The 17,192-nt window shown below is 40.1% G+C and overlaps 1 protein-coding gene across 1 annotated transcript; it reads left to right on the forward strand.

Moving 5' to 3' along the window:
- The first annotated feature begins 1,345 nt into the window (after window positions 1-1,345).
- On the forward strand, window positions 1,346-16,956 carry LOC123509034. The gene is made up of 3 exons (XM_045263516.1): window positions 1,346-1,359; window positions 15,811-16,139; window positions 16,737-16,956. Exons 1-3 carry the CDS (start codon window positions 1,346-1,348, stop codon window positions 16,796-16,798), a joined length of 405 nt encoding a protein of 134 aa, XP_045119451.1. The 3' UTR covers window positions 16,799-16,956.
- The last annotated feature ends 236 nt before the right edge of the window (window positions 16,957-17,192 follow it).

Consider the following 17,192-nt stretch of genomic DNA (forward strand, 5'->3'; position numbering starts at 1 on the left):
GCACCAGTAATGTTCGCAGTCTACATAAATGACATGGTGGATGGGGTGTCCAGTTATGTGAGCCTATTTGCAGACGATGCAAAATTGTTACGAAAAGTGAGATGTGACAAAGATTGCGAACTACTCCAGGAAGACTTGGACAGAATATGGAAATGGAGCTGTACATGGCAAATGGAGTTCAACACGACAAAATGCAAGAAAATAGAGTTTGGCAAGAGTGAAAGAAGAATCAGGAGTATGTACAAGATAGGAAATGAAGACATAAAACCAGTCATGAAGAAAAAGACCTTGGGGTGACAATTACCAATGACCTATCGCCAGAGAGACATATAAACAAAATAATTGGAGAAGTATTGAACTTATTGAGGAACATAAGAGTGGCGTTCGTATATCTAGATGAAGAAATGATGAAGAAAATAATTACTGCAATGATAAGACCGAGGCTTGAATATGCAACAATACAGTGGGCTCGAACTTAAAGAAACACATAAGGAAACTAGAGAAAGTACAGAGGGCTGCAACGAAAATGGTGCCTGACTTAAGAGATTTGACTTATGAAGACAGACTGAAAAGAATGCAACTTCCAACCCTGGAAAACAGAAGAGAAAGGGGAGACCTGATAGCAATATACAGAGTGATGATTGGCATGGAAAAATGGATAGGGAAGATCTGTGTATGTGGAATGGAAGAATGTCGAGAGGGCATGGGAAAAAACTAAAATGGCCACTTATAGGAGAGATGTGAAAAAATATAGCTTCCCTCATAGAAGGGAATAGTTTAGACGTGGAAGTGGTCAACGCAAGGAATATTCATGATTTTAAGAAAAAGCTGGACATTAATAGATATGGAGACGGGACAACACGAGCATAGCTCTTTTCCCGTATGTTACAATTAGGTAAATACAATTAGGTAAATACACACACACACACACACACAGAGCAGCTCATCTTGGCCATTTGATTCTTGGAAGTTCTGCCTTGGAGTGTCTCACAGAGGGATTTTGAGGGATTTGTTACCACTCCAAGTGGATTAAACAAATTGGACATGGATTCAAGAATTCAAGCCTTAGAGAGTAAGTTTGTCAATATTAGATCTATAGAAGAGAAGTTAAATAGAGTTATAGCGGAGAATGATACCTTCAAAAAAGAAATCTACATGCTAACGAGGGAGAACAAGGAATTACTGAAAGAGAAAGTGGAAATGGAAAAAAAAACTCGGCGTCTAATGAAACAATGTGACGAAATGAAGGCTAATCTACTTGAAATGGAAAAGAAAATATCCAAAGGTGACTTGGGAAAGGAGGAATGCCTCAACCTAATTGATGCCAAAATAAAGGAAGTGAAACATGAACACCAAGAAGTACAGAAGTCCTTCAAAGAGATAATGAAAAAGCAAGAAGAAGAAAATAAAGTGATTACACAGAGTGAAATGGTTAAGGCTTTGAAAGAAAATGAGTATGTGGTGAGAGATATTGCTGAAAAGAAAAAAATGCATGATCATAACAGGTTTGAGAGAGGAAACTAACAGGAAGTGGCAAGATAGGAGGGATAAGGAAAATGACAGGATAAAGTTTTTACTGAATAAGATCTCCAAGGAGGACGAATGTCTATATGTTGAGGTAGAGGAAAGTGTGAGACTAGGAGCTTATGAAGAAGGCAAGAGTAGACCATTGAAATTGAAATTAAAGTCTCAGGTGGCAGCCAAGGCCTTGCTGAGGAGGGCCTGGAAACTTAAAGACTACGAGGAACCCAAAACAATTTACATAAGAAGAAATATGACACAGGAGGAAAGAATGAAAATGAGAGAGCTTGTAACTGAAGTGAGAGAGAAGAATGAGGAAAGAACCGAGGAGGAAAAGACCAAGATTTTTTGGAGGATGAGAAATGGGAGGCTGAAGAAGTGGTGGATAAAACAGACGGAATAGACATTACAGTGACTGAAACATGGAAGAAAGAGATTAGGAATGGAATTCAAGTGACATATACGAATATAGATGGATTTCTGTCTAAGAGGCTAGAATGTGTGGATTACCTAAGAAACAGTGAACCGGACATAATGTGTGTGGGGGAAACAAAGTTAAGGCCCGAAATAAAGCTAGATTGGTTTGATGTAAAACACTACAAAGTATGGAGAAATGATAGAAAGAATAAAAGAGGTGGTGGTATAATGGTTTTTACTAAGAAAAATCTGATAGTGAAGGAGGTGAACTTTAGTAAGAAAAATGAGGAAGTGATAAGTATGCTTATAATAGATGGTAAGAGGGACATTAATATTATAACAGTAAACATACCACCCAGAACCAGTGCTTGGAAATATGAACAGTATCAAATAGTGATGAGAAATACTCTAGACAGAATGAAGCAGGAACTCATCAGAAAGGATAGAGTGATGATAGTTGGGGATTTTAATTGTAAGGAAATAGTGTGGGAAGACTACGAAGTGGTGAATGGTGGTGAGTGGGCAGAGGATTTGTTAAACGTAGCAACAAATAACTTGATGACACAGTGGGTGAGATCACCAACAAGGTGCAGGGGACAGGATGTTGCAGTGAGATTTGGTATTCACCAGGGGCATCTCCCTAAAACAGGAAATTGAACATGAATGTCCCTTGGGGAAAAGCAACCATGATGTCCTAAGGTTTGAGCTGGATATGGAATTAAGCACGGTAAAGAGTGTGGAGTACAAGGAGGAAAAATTAAATTATGTCAGGGCAAATTACAACCGTATGAGAGAGTTCTTTAATGAAATTGACTGGTTTGTGGTATACCAGGAAGGGGATATGATAAATTTATGGATTTATATAACTGTGCTGTGAAGAAGTTTGTGCCATATCACAGAATGAGGACTTTAAATAATAAGCAGTGGTTTAATGGAAATTGTGAAGAAGCAAAAAAGAACAAAGAAAAGGCATGGAAGAAACTTAAGAAAAACAGTTAAGTATTATCAAGAGTGATGAGAAATACTCTAGACAGAATGAAGCAGGAACTCATCAGAAAGGATAGAGTGATGATAGTCGGGGACTTTAATTGTAAGGAAACAGAACAGCAAGGAATAGATATGTTGAAGTTAGAAGAACAGCACAAAAGGAATATGAACAGAGAGTGGTGGAAAACTGTGACAGTGACCCTAAAATGTTTAACAAATTCATAAATGGAAAATTAAATAAAAGGGAGGCAATAGAAAAAGTTAAAGTTGGGGAAGAAGTATATGAGGATGCTGGAGATATAGCTGAAATATTGAACAACAACTTTTGCAAAGTATTTACAAAGGAGGAGCATTTTACAGGAGAAAGGCCTACAGAAATAAAGCAAATGCACGACATCATAGTTACTAAAGAAGATATAAGGAAAATTATAAGTAACTTGGATATTGATAAATCAATGGGGCCTGATGGCATATCTGGGAGGTTGCTGAAAGAATGTAAAGATCAATTGTTGAACCCCATATTTGATATTGTGGAAACTTCCATACGAATAGGAATGGTCCCGAAAGAGTGGAAAAGAGCTGACATTGTGCCTATATATAAGAATGGAAGTAGAATGGAACCGTTAAATTACAGACCAGTATCATTGACTAGTATATTGTGCAAGGTATGTGAAGAGGTAATTAAAGCAAAGTGGAGTGAGTATCTAGAAAGTGAAAACATTCTGAGTGAAAAGCAGTTTGGTTTCAGAAAAGGAAGATCGTGCGTATCCAATTTATTATATTTTTATTCAAGAGTGACTGACATACTACAACATAGAGGGGGATGGGTGGATGCTATTTACCTGGACTTGAGAAAGGCCTTTGATAAAGTGCCACACAATAGACTGATGTGGAAACTAAAGAAGATTGGAGGAGTAAGTGATAAACCAGCAAAATGGATGGAAAATTACTTAGTGGGAAGAGAAATGAGAACAGTGGTGAAAGGAAAGAAGTCTGAGTGGAAAAAGGTAACCAGTGGAGTTCCACAAGGGTCAGTGCTTGGTCCCTTCATGTTTTTGATATATGTTAATGATATGCCAGTAGGAATTGACCGTTACATGAATATGTTCGCGGACAATACTAAAATTATGAGGAGAGTAAAGAATGTGGAAGATTGTAACAAGTTACAGGAAGATCTTGATAAAATATATGAGTGGAGTAAAGAGTGGCAGATGGAATTTAATATAAACAAGAGCCATGTTATGAAAATGGGAAGAAGTAAATACAGACCAAACAAGGATTACAGGTTGGGAGATGAGAAAATTGAAGAGACCAATGAGAAGAAAGACTTAGGAGTAACGGTGCAAAACACCTTGTCACTGGAGAAACACATAAACAAGATATTTGGGAAAATATATAATATGCTTCAAAATATTGGTCTTGCATTCCACTACCTAGATGAAGGAATGATGGAGAAGATACTATGCACTTTAATAAGACCCCAGTTAAAATATGCAGCTTGCGTTTGGTCACCACACATGAAGAAAAATGTGAAGAAGGTGGAAAGGGTACAGAAGCTAGCAACAAGGATGGTACCAGGATTCAAGGAGTTAGACTATGAGGAAAGGCTGAGGGAACTGGGGCTGACCACATTAGAAGAGAGAAGAACAAGGGGTGACATGATAACTATGTATAAATTGGTGAACAAGATTGATATATTGGACAGAGAATTGATAAAGGTGACCACAAGTAATCATCTCCGAGGACATGGAATAAAAACTTATAAAAGACATGGTTTTTTTTTTTTTTTTTTTTTTTACGTAGGGAAGAGGGCCAGCCAAAGGCAAAAAAAAGAAAGTTAGAAAAAAGCCCACTTGAGCGCTGGCTCTCCAAAGAGTAGATAAAATGCCAAATTCGTCAGCCAGAATTAGGGGAGCAAATGCCTCGATACCTCCCTCTTAAAAGAAGACAAGTTGTAGGAATTTGGAAATACAGATGCAGGGAGGGAGTTCCAGAGTTTACCAGTGAAAGGGATGAATGATTGAGCGTACTGGTTAACTCTTGCATTAGAGAGTTGGACAGAATAGGGATGAGAGGAAGAAGAAAGCCTTGTGCAGCATGGCCGCAGGAGGAGGGGAGGCATGCAGTTAGCAAGATCAGTAGAACAGTTACCATGAAAATGGCGATGAAATATAGAAAGGGATGCAACATTTCAGCGATGAGAAAGAGACTGAAGACAGTTAGTCAGAGGAGGGGAGTTGATGAGACGAAGAGCTTTTGATTCCACCCTATCAAGCAAAGCTGTGTGACTGGAACCCCCCCAAACATGCGAAGAGTACTCCATACAGGGACGGATAAGGCCCTTATACAGAGTAAGCAGTTGGAGGGGCGAGAAAAACTGGCGGAGACGCCTCAGAACACCTAACTTCATAGAAGCTGTTTTAGCAAAAGATGAGATGTGAAGTTTCCAGTTAAGATTATGAGCAAAGGACAGACCGAGGATATTCATTGTGGAAGAGGAAGATAGTTGAGTGTCATTGAAGAAGAGGGGATAGTTGTGTGGAAGGTTGTGTCGAGTTGATAGATGGAGGAATTGAGTTTTTGAGGCATTGAAAACTACTAGATTTTCTCTGCCCCAATCGAAAATTTTAGAAAGATCAGAAGTCAGGCGTTCCGTGGCGTCCCCGCGTGATCTGTTAATTTCCTGAAGGGTTGGACGTCTCTGAAAGAACGTGGAAAGATGTAGGGTGGTATCATCAGCGTAGGAGTGGATAGGGCAAGAAGTTTGGTTAAGAAGGTCATTAATGAATAATAGAAAGAGAGTGGGTGACAGGACAGAACCCTGAGGAACACCACTATTAATAGGTTTAGGAGAAGAACAGTAGCCGTCTACCACAGCAGCAATAGAGTGGTCGGAAAGGAAACTTGAGATAAAGTTGCAGAGAGAAGGATAGAAGCCGTAAGAGGGCAGTTTTGAAATCAAAGCTTTATGCCAGACTCTATCAAAAGCTTTTGATATGTCTAACGCAACAGCAAAAGTTTCACCGAAATCTCTGAAAGAGGATGACCAAGACTCAGTAAGGAAAGCCAGAAGATCACCAGTAGAGCGACCTTGACGGAAGCCATACTGGCGATCAGACAGAAGATTGTGAAGTGACAGATGTTTGAGAATCTTCCTATTCAGGATAGATTAAAAAAATTTAGACAGGCAAGAGATTAAAGCTATAGGACAGTAGTTTGAGGGGTTAGAACGGTCACCCATTTTAGGAACAGGCTGAATGTAGGCGAACTTCCAGCAGGAAGGAAAGGTAGAAGTCGATAGACAAAGTTGGAAGAGTTTGGCCAGGCAAGGTGCAAGCACAGAAGCACAGTTTTTGAGAACAATAGGAGGGACCCCATCAGGTCCATAAGCCTTCCGAGGGTTTAGGCCAGCAAGGGCATGGAAAAGATCATTACGAAGAATTTTGATTGTAGACTAGTCAGAGGGAGGAGGAGAGGGAGGGACAAGCCCAGAATCGTCCAAGGTGGAGTTGTGAGTAAAGGTTTGAGAAAAGAGTTCAGCTTTAGAGACAGAAGAGATGGCAGTGGTGCCATCAGGATGAAATAAAGGAGGGAAAGATGAAGAAGTGAAGTTATTTGAGATGTTTTTGGCTAGATGCCAGAAGTCACGAGGAGAGTTTGAGTTTGAAAGATTTTGACATTTCCTATTTATGAAAGAGTGTTTGGCAAGTTGAAGAACAGACTTGGCATGATTCCGGGCAGAGATATAAAGTGCATGAGATTCAGGAGATGGAAGGCTCAAGTATCTTTTGTGGGCAACCTCTCTATCATGTATAGCACGAGAACAGGCTGAGTTAAACCAAGGTTTAGAAGGTTTAGGTTGAGAAAAAGAATGAGGAATGTACGCCTCCATGCCAGATACTAACACCTCTGTTATGCATTCAGCACAAAGAGATGGGTCTCTGACACGGAAGCAATAATCATTCCAGGGAAAATCAGCATAATACCTCATTAGGTCCCACAACTGGCAGAGGCAAAACACCAGAGGCACCTTTGCTTTGGGGGATCCTACGGAGGGACAAGATACAGAAATGAGATTGTGATCGGAGGAGCCCAACGGAGATAAAAGGGTAACAGCATAAGCAGAAGGGTTAGAGATGAGAAAGAGATCAAGAATGTTGGCCGTGTCTCCAAGACAGTCAGGAATACGAGTAGGGTGCTGCACCAGTTGCTGTAGGTCATGGAGGATAGCAAAGTTGAAGGCTAGTTCACCAGGGTGGTCAGTGAAGGGAGAGGAAAGCCAAAGCTGGTGGTGAACATTGAAATCTCCTAGAATGGAAATCTCAGCGAAAGGGTAGAGGGACAGAATGTGCTCCACTTTAGAAGTTAAGTAGTCGAAGAAATTACTATAGTCAGAAGAGTTAGGGGAGAGATAAACAGCACAGATGAATTTAGTTTGAGAGTGACTGTTAAGTCGTAGCCAGATGGTGGAAAATTCGAAAGACTCAAGAGCGTGGGCACGAGAGCAAGTTAAGTTGTTGTGTACATAGATGCAACATGCAGCTTTGGAATGAAAATGAGAATAGAGAAAGTAGGAGGGAACAGAGAAGGGGCTACTGTCAGTTGCCTCATACAGCTGTGTTTCAGTGAGGAAAAGAAGATGAGGTTTAGTAGAGGAGAGGTGGTGTTCCACAGATTGAAAATTATATCTAAGACCGCGAATGTTGCAGAAGTTAATGTAGGAAAAGTTGAGGGAGGTGTCAAGGCATTTGTGGTCTTCAACAGGAAAGGTGTCCCACCTGGGGACATTTTTGGTCCCCTCCCCAGAGGGGGACTCCGAGGCGTTGTTTATTTTGGGTCCCATTTTTCTTTTAAATTTTGATTTGGAGTGAAGGGTGTATGTGTGGTAAGTGCATGTAGTTTTGTGTGAAGAAGGAGAGCTGTCTTTAGAGGGTAGGCTGTGACTACCCCTTTGAGTTGTGAGACACAAAGGGAGACATTCAATGAGATCACAACTAGCTTTAATGGAAGGTTCACAGCACCTCCTAAACTAGTGCTATTAGATCTCAGTAGGAGTAAGTTATTGTTTCGGTAGGTGTCTACTACCTCCTCTATTGTCTACTACCTCTCCGTCTGAATGACGTGAGAAAGTACAGTTTCCCGCATCGTAGTATTGATAAGTGGAATAAACTGAGCAGTGATGTCGTTGACGCAGTGTGTCAATCAGATGAAAGAGAGATATGACAGGAGTGGCCAAGGAGGTAGGACACAGAGAGCTTAGCTCGGGTCCTGTAATACACAAATAGGTAAGTACACACACACACAACTATATTTACATCTACTTATGAAGATGTTATTAGGTTAAGATTATAGTATCATTCCAATTAGCAAGAAAATGAGTTATTATAAAAGTTTTGGTTAGAAACCATAGATCTTAATTTGGCTAAAAATTGACACTAGAGGACAACAGTGTGTTCCATCTGGATCAAGACGACGGAAAGAATTGACGAAACAGTACAAAACCAACGGTAATCTTTGAAGACGACGGAAAATGTGTTTCTGTGATTCCGCCTAAGTGCTGTGCTGTCTAGCGGGGTCGAGGGATCGCTCACGCGGTAGGTTTGAATATGCTTGGGGGCAGCTGTGGATAGTGGTGATCCAGATACGTGGGCGATTACTGTATATATATATATATATATATATATATATATATATATATATATATATATATATATATATATATATACAGGCAACCCCCGTTTAACGAAGGGGTTACGTTCCTAAAAAACACTTCGTTAAGCGAAACTTCGTTAAGCGAACCGATTATAACAAGTTTAACCCCTGATTTGAACTTCCATTGAGAGTAAGCAAAGCAAGAGTGCATCATAGTACAGTTAAAGGTTTAATGAAAGTAAAAATTATGAAGTTAAACATTTAGGTAGTTTAATTTAAGTCATTATAATGTATACTAATGTATGTATGTATGTAACTTTATAATGTTGATGATCTTAACTTTATGAAGGGAGGAAGAGTGAAACGGGAAAGACACTAACCGGCAACCTGTGGAATATAAACAAAGTGTGCATAATTGTACTGCATACAAAACTTATGTACCACATATCCACAAGGTTTTCCATTTTATCCATTGTAGAGTCATGAGTTCAGGTGGTTCTTTTAGCTTACAAGGAAGATAAGGTCTCACCAGCCTTCTTAATAGAGTCTGCTGACTTGAAAATAAAGACAGTATAATATGGAGTCAAGATAGTGGCCAGCACTGCTATAGTTTTCTGGCCTCTCTCATGTCTGTGAATAATATCTAGCTTCATTTGGAGAGTAAGAGACTTCCTGGTCTTCTTACGAACACTAGGCCAATTGCAGGGCATTTTGGTGGTAAGTTGAGCTAGGGAAGACAAGCTGCTTCTGACGCTGTTATGTTTTGAGTGGGGAGTGAATATTGCGCGTGTTGTCCACGAGAGGCTTGATCTTGATCTTGATCTTTATTCTATAGGGGTCTCAGGATTTTTCCTGAGGCAGGCCTTAGTACCAGCAGCTCCTGATGTATTCAAAAGCCTGTCAGCTTGCATGATATGGTGGGACTTTCAAATTTGGAAAAAAATTACCTGGATAAACCTTCGTTAAAGCGAGTTTGGTGTTCGTTAAACGAGCAGATGGTAGTAAAATGAAACCTTCGTTGTAGCGGAATTTCGTTGTGTGAATCTTCGTTAAACGGGGGTTGCCTGTATATATATATATATATATATATATATATATATATATATATATATATATATATATATATATATATATATATATATATATGTTGTTACGTTCACTGGTTAAACGGGTAAGATTGGCATCGGGGAGCCGGTGAACAATAACAATAAAAAAAAACACTGCAGGTTCAACTGGTGAGGAAATGCAAAGGAGGCACTTTAAAACTATTTTAATAACCCATAATGAAACTGACATACAGATATAACATGAAACATGAAACACAGATATATAACATGAAACACAGGAAAATGACATACACATATACATATAACACAGAAATAAATACAACAATAAAGAACCCAACTTAATACCTAACAATAATCCTAATCCTATATGGAGGCAATGTGGAAAACACGGGAAGTGATACTTATGCGGTGTCGCAGTGGTGAAGTGCTGGGTGATGGTTGATCCCACGGTAGACCCAAGAGGTGTTGTGTTCACTGGTTGAGGCCTGGACCTCAACTGACTTTCAGAAAGCCAAGAGCTGGCTTAACACTTCCGGTTGAGTCGAATGGGGCCGCGTGAATCCAACTTCGGGACAGTAGCGGGGCTTCATGAAATGGTGACGTGGAGGGTTCATGAGACGGTTGCGTGGAAGGTTCACGAGACGGTGACGTGGAAGGGGAGGCAGAGAGGTGGCGAACGAGGTAACAAGCGGAGGAGGGGATGGTAGTGGAGTATGTTACGGGCGGGCCGTAACATTTCCTCCCCCTTAAGACCTCCGTAATAGGCTCATGAAGGAGGTGAAACGGGAGATCTTGATAAGGCATCGGCGATGATGTTGTCCACCCCCTTGATATGGTGGACTTCCAAGTTGAAGGTTGAGTTAACAAGGCCCACCTAAGAATGCGTTGGTTTCGGTTCTTCATGGCGTGAAGGAAGGCCAGAGGATTGTGATCGGTGAAGACCTTCGTAGTTTGAGGACCAGGATGAAGGTAGCACTCAAAACGTTGGAGCACCAGGACGACTGCCAGAGCCTCCTTCTCGATGGTGGAGTAGTTGAGTTGATGTTTCTTCAGCTTGGCGGAGTGATAGGCGATGGGATGGAGGATGCCGCTTGTGGGTTCCGTTTGTAGTAGGACAGCACCCTCTCCAACTCCACTCGCATCCACTTGTAGATGGAAGGGGCGGGAGTGATCTGGCATCCAGACCACTGGTTCCGAGGAGAGGAACGCCTTGAGGTGTTGGAAGGCTTGGTCACAGGTCGGGGTCCAGTGGAAGGGGACGAAAGTGCTGATAAGGTCCGTCAGGGGGGCGGCCAGGGTGGAGAAGTTCCTACAGAATCTTCTGTAGAAACCAGCCATCCCCAAGAACCTCATGAGAGCTTTCCTGGTGGTAGGGACAGGGAAGCCAAGGATGTCCTCCACGTTAGCTCTCTTGGGGCGTACCTTGCTGTTCTCCACCACATGTCCCAGGTAGACCACCGTAGACTTCCCGAAGGTGGACTTGGCCAGGTTGATTGTAAGCCCGGCTTCCTGCAACCGACCCATCAGCCTTCGAAGACGGGTCAGATGTGTCACCCAGTTGTCCGAAGTCACCACCAGGTCGTCCAGATATGCAGCTGTTCCCTCCAAGTCTTGGGTGATGTAATTTATAGCCCTCTGGAAGGTGGCAGGAGCATTAGACAAGCCGAAGGGCATCACTGTGTATTGGTATAGTCCGAAGGGGGTGATGAAGGCGGATATTATTCGGGCCTCGTCCGAGAGGGGAATCTGGTAGTAACCTTTAAGTAAGTCTATAGTGGTTACAAATTTGGCTACTCCTATACTATCTATAAGGTCCTCTATCAAGGGCAATGGGTAGGAGTCTGGCACCGTCACTTTATTTAATTTCCTGTAGTCGGTGCAAAATCGACTACTACCATCTGGCTTAGATGTTAACAGGCAAGGAGAAGCCCAGGGAGATATACTAGGTTCTGCAAGGTGATGACAGAGCAGATAGTCTACCTCTTTTTTCATCAAGTCTCTTTTAATGGGTGAAATGCGATAGGCTGGTTGTCTTATAGGCTTGATGTCATTAGATATTAATGTTACGTCATGTTGAATAGTAGTACAAAGTCCTGGAAGGTCACCTGTGATTTCTGAAAAGTCTAGCAATAACTTTTTAAGATAACATAACATAACATAACATAAATAATAGGATAACAAAGGGCCACCAGGGCCCATCTAGGTTATCCTGTATCAGTTGCACAGCGACCTCGTCATCAGTACTTAAAGATACACTTACAAGTACACAATACATTATATACTAATTCTAAATATTTGGCCCATTAACAGGGGTAAGTCCTGCAGCAAAATCCTCTACAATTTGTGGTCCCCATACATGGGGATCATGTCTTGTTTAACTGTAGTAAATTTCTTATAAAAACTATCATGCAGCGCTATACATAATTATAAATCTAATAAATTTAAGTGCTTATCTAATTTGTTTTTTAAACATTGTCAAACTAGTGCTATTTACAACCGTCTCTGGCAATGCATTCCAGAAGTCTACCACCCTATGACTAAAGAAATATTTTCTTATATCTAACCTGCAGCCTTGCTTTCTAATCTTCCTGCCATGATTTCTAGTCCTACTTCCCTCCTCTAAGGTAAAGAAAGATCTCACATCTATGTAGTTTGTATCTGAGAACATTTTAAATAACTCTATCATATCCCTCTTATACATCTCCTCTCAAATGAAAACATGTTTAATTCCTTTAATCTATCTCTATACTCCAGGCGCTTTAAAGCTGGTATCATCCTAGTTGCTCTTCTCTGAACTGCTTCTAACATGTTGATATCCTGCCTATAGTGGGGTGACCAGGCCTGTATGCAATACTCTAAATGGGGCCTAACATAGGAATTATAAGCTACGCACCACTTCCTTACTTTTATAACTAACATTTCTATTTATAAAACCCAGGATCCTATTTGCCCTATTTCTTGCTTCTAAACATTGCTTTGAAAATTTCATAGTCCTGTCTATCACTACTCCTAAATCCTTTCCTTCCTCTACTGCCTCCAGCCAACATCCCTCCATCTCATAGTTAAAGTTTGTGTTGTCTTTACCTAAATGCATAACCTGACACTTTTAGAATTAAACTCCATCTGCCACCTGTCTGCCCATGCTATCAGCCTGTCCAGGTCTCGTTGTATTCTGTAATTGTCCTTTTCACCCTGTACTGCACATGCTATCTTAGTATCATCTGCAAACTTTGATACTTTGCTACTAATTCCTATATCTAAATCGTTAATGTACACCAAGAAAAGAAGAGGTCCTAGCACTGATCCTTGGGGTACCCCACTAACCACTTCCTTCCACTCAGACATTGCCCCATTTAATACTACTCTCTGTTTCCTATCAGAAAGCCATTCACTAATCCAATCAACTAACCTACCCCTATCCCATGTAGTCTCAATTTGTACACTAGCCTCCTATGCGGTACCTTATCAAACGCCTTGCTAAAATCTAGATATATAACATCTATGCTATTTCCATCATCTAACTCCTTGGTAATATATTCTAAGATATCGAGCAAATTTGTAAGACAGGACCTCCTGATCTAAAGCCATGTTGGGTATCTCTAATTAATCTATTCTCATTTAAATGCTCCCAAATACTACCCTTAATGATTTTCTCTAGTATCTTACATACTATACTAGTTAAACTGATCGGTCTATAATTATTCGCATCATCCTTCCTACCTTTTTTAAATATTGGAGTAACATTAGCTAACTTCCAGTCCTGTGGTATCTCAGCAAACCTAAATGATCTTTCAAAGATTAACTTAAGTGCTTCAGAAATACTGTCTACACCCTCCTAAGTACTCTGGCATGTAGCTCATCAGGACCACTAGCTTTCCTATCGTCTAGTTCAAGAATAAATTTCCTAATAATTCCCGGTTTTATATCAATATTTTCTAAAGCTCTTAAACTACTCGTCGCACTGTTTGTAACAGGATTTCCTATTCTTTCCCTAGTAAATACTGAAGAAAATTGTTCATTCAATAATTCTACTATGTCTTCATTTTGATCCACTACTACACCATCTTTTCTGAGTGGTCCAATCCTATCCTTATTTCTTTTATCACTGACCTTGTAATAACTATATAATTTTTTGGGATCTTTACTCCCAGCTCTAGCTAGTTTTATCTCTGCCTGCCTTTTACTTTTTTTTATAACCTTACTCAAATCATCTCTGACCTGTCTGTACCTAATCAAATCTACATCTTCCCCACTTTTCTGCAACTCTCTGTATGCCCTCTTCTTCTCTCTGATCTGGCTACCTATCTCATGAGTCCACCATAATGGCTTCCTGTTTCTCTGCCTTATATCAGACTGTTGTGAAGGTGTTAAGGAAAGAAACACCTCATCAAGGTTGGACATGATTTGGCTGTTTGAGGGGCGTCCTTTAGGTGACAAGAAGAGGAATTCGATGTCGGACTCTTCCTTGGGGGGCACAGGACCAGACTCCTTCCCTACCAGACATACAGGTACAGTGCGAGACAAGTCGTCCTCTGGTTCTCTGGAGTGGTAAGGTTTCATTAGATTAATATGAACTAGTTGGGAATCCTTACGATGGTCAGGAGTGTGGACCACATAGTTTAATGAACTTAGTTTTTGAGCCACAACATAAGGTCCCATGAACTTACTGTGAAGAGTAGGGAGTGCCTGGAGTGGGGAGAAAAAGTAAAACCTTGTCTCCTGGTTTGAAACTTCTCATGACAGATTTGGGAAGAGAATTTTGTTGCATTTTAGTTTGAGATTTGAGAAAGTTTGATTTAGCAAAAGATCTGACTTCACTGATTTTATTCTTAAGGTTACTGATGTAGTCAGACACACTGGGGCTTGAGGTAGTATTTTGAGTAAACCATTGATCCTTTAATATTTTGAGAGGCCCCCTGATCTGTCTACCATAGAGTAATTCAAAAGGGGAGTAACCTAAAGAATTTTGAGGAGATTGTCTTAAAGCGAAGAGAAGGAAAGAGATACTTTCATCCCAGTCTCTTTGATGCTCCAAGCAATACTTCTTCATGGATTTTAATGTTTGGTGAAACCGCTCCAGACAGCCTTGGGATTGGGGGTGGTAAGCCGAGGAGGTAACATGGTCGATGTTTAGCTCATTCACTATCTGTTGGAAAAAATTGCTAGTGAAATTGCTACCCTTGTCAGACTGAATTTGTTTTGGAATTCCTACTGAGGTGAAAAAATGTATTAGATGTTTTACAATGGTCTTTGATGTGATGTTCTTAAGAGGGAATGCTTCAGGGTACCTGGTAGTGGGATCCATGAGGGTTAACAAATACTGATTCCCTTGTTTGGTTTTGGGTAAGGGCCCTGCGCAGTCTAGAATGATCTTTTCGAAGGGCTCCGTCTGAACTGGAATAGGCGTCAGAGGAGCTGGCACAAGGCGTTCGTTAGGCTTATCCACAATTTGACATATGTGGCATGTTTTTACATAGTGTGACACATCCTTTTTCATTCCTGGCCAAAAAAAATGTTGAAGAGCCTTGTAGGTTTTTTGGATGCCTAGATGACCTGACAATCCATCATGAGCTAGTTCTATAATGGCTGGTCTTACAGACAAGGGGATGACAACTTGATGTGTTTCTGACCAGGTGTCTAGTTGTTTCAGTTCAGGAGGTCTGTAGGCATGCATGAGGACTCCTTCCTGATAATAAAAACAAGGCAATTTAGACATATCCTTTGTCTCACTGGCAACATGTCTGATCTTAGCCAAAGTGAGATCCTGTTCCTGAGCATTAATCAAATTCTCCTTTGAAATGATGTTATTGTACAAGTTGTCAGTAGAGGCAATCATTGGTGGAGGAGGTGGTGAAAGGGCAGGGGACTTGGACTGAGACCTGGGGCCGTACTTATAAAACTCCACAAAGATGCCGTCTTAGTTAGGAAAAGTACTTAACCTACGAGACTTAAGCACTAAGAATCTTTCCTAGCAGGATGCTTTGTTAAGTAACCGTCTTTAGGCGCTTACATCGCTAACTGCTAACATGAGCAGACGTTATGTAATGTTTTTGAGGAATTTCGCAAGATTTGGGTGAAAATACATAAAAATTATATTCTAAATAAAAAAAATTTATCTAGTTAGTTTTCAACAATCACCTCTTCCTTTTAACCTTGATAATTGAAGGTATAAATTTACCACCACTGTTGTCATCTTGTCAAAACAACAATCATTTCGCGCCAACTTTGACTGCACACCAAGAGGAACAGGAAGACGAACTGGACGCCTTCATCTGGCCCACCTATACAAAATTCTCTCAAAAATACTCCGGAGCGACTTCTCCACAGCTGCCTGCTCCAAGGAAGCCAGAAATGCTGCTTGGAGGAGCAATAGTGTGGAGGTGTCTGCCGTGTCAGACATTCTCCGCACTGAGGAGTGCCAGAAACATTGGCATATTATAAAATCTGAGGCAAGACGGAACACCTGCAAGCAGAGAGAAGCCATGACTGCCACAGGTAAGAGTTATTAATTTGGGAGCTATTTTTTGTTATATTTGTGTGCGAGTTGCAGCAAGATTTTCATATTTTTGAGCTTGATAGAAATTTCAGTTTCACCCTAACAAGAGAAATGATTTATCTTATTATTTCTTTTAAGCACTGAATAGGTAAGGCAATTTCACTTTAAGAAAAGTATTTATTTATGGTTATTTATTTTTTGCAAGGGAGCTTACTAGTAATTTGAGTAAATACTAAGTTTCAGCAGGTCTACTGTTAAGGTCACTTGAGATTTAGATCATGGAACTTAACCACTTTAAGGAATAAATTTCAGTAAACTGTTCCTGTTTTAAGTTTGGAAGCAACAACATTGAAAGTTTTGTACTAGTGATTAATATATTAAAGTGCCAGCCATTTCCTGCATTTTTTATTTTATTTTTTTTGTGAAGTGGATGCATTTATTGCACACACTAATTATGATGCAGTGTCTACCTCTGACAAATAATATTACTCCAACCACACATCTGAGTTATGTATGTTATGTGAAAACACGTTCTTTATAAATTATTTATTTGTATTTGCAATTCATTAGCAATAAGATTATATTATACTTTCCAGATGGTGGACCTCCTGCCAACCCTCCTCTCTCTCAGCACAATGAGTTAATCTTTGAGATTTAGGACCCTAAGAATGTCTCTATTCATGGGTGTACCAATAAGGCAAGCATCATTGAATGCACCTTCCTTAACAAAGGATAAGCCACTTGTAGATATAGCAATATTAGGCCATAATGTTGTCTCAAATGTCTGCAATCCAAAATACTCGTTCCTATTTAGTTTACAACTTAGAGTTAAACAATGGTAAATTTGTTATCTAGTGTTGAGAAATTTTTATTTTTTTATTCTTTAACCAAACAGCTAAAACAGTAATAAGAAAAGAAAAAAATACTAATAAAGTTAACTTAATTCCTATCCCTTCTCCCCCCCTCATAAAATTTATGAGGGGGGAGAAGGGATAGGAATTAAGGTAACTTTATTAGTTTTTTTTTCTTTTCTTATTACTGTTTTAGCTGTT

The sequence above is a fragment of the Portunus trituberculatus genome, chromosome 1 (genome assembly GCF_017591435.1).
Source record: "Portunus trituberculatus isolate SZX2019 chromosome 1, ASM1759143v1, whole genome shotgun sequence".
Classification (NCBI taxonomy): domain Eukaryota; kingdom Metazoa; phylum Arthropoda; class Malacostraca; order Decapoda; family Portunidae; genus Portunus; species Portunus trituberculatus.

Coding starts and splice junctions, on each gene's coding strand:
- LOC123509034 (XM_045263516.1), top strand. Junction 16,140..16,736: donor AGAAGCCATGACTGCCACAG/GTAAGAGTTATT, acceptor TATACTTTCCAG/ATGGTGGACCTCCTGCCAAC.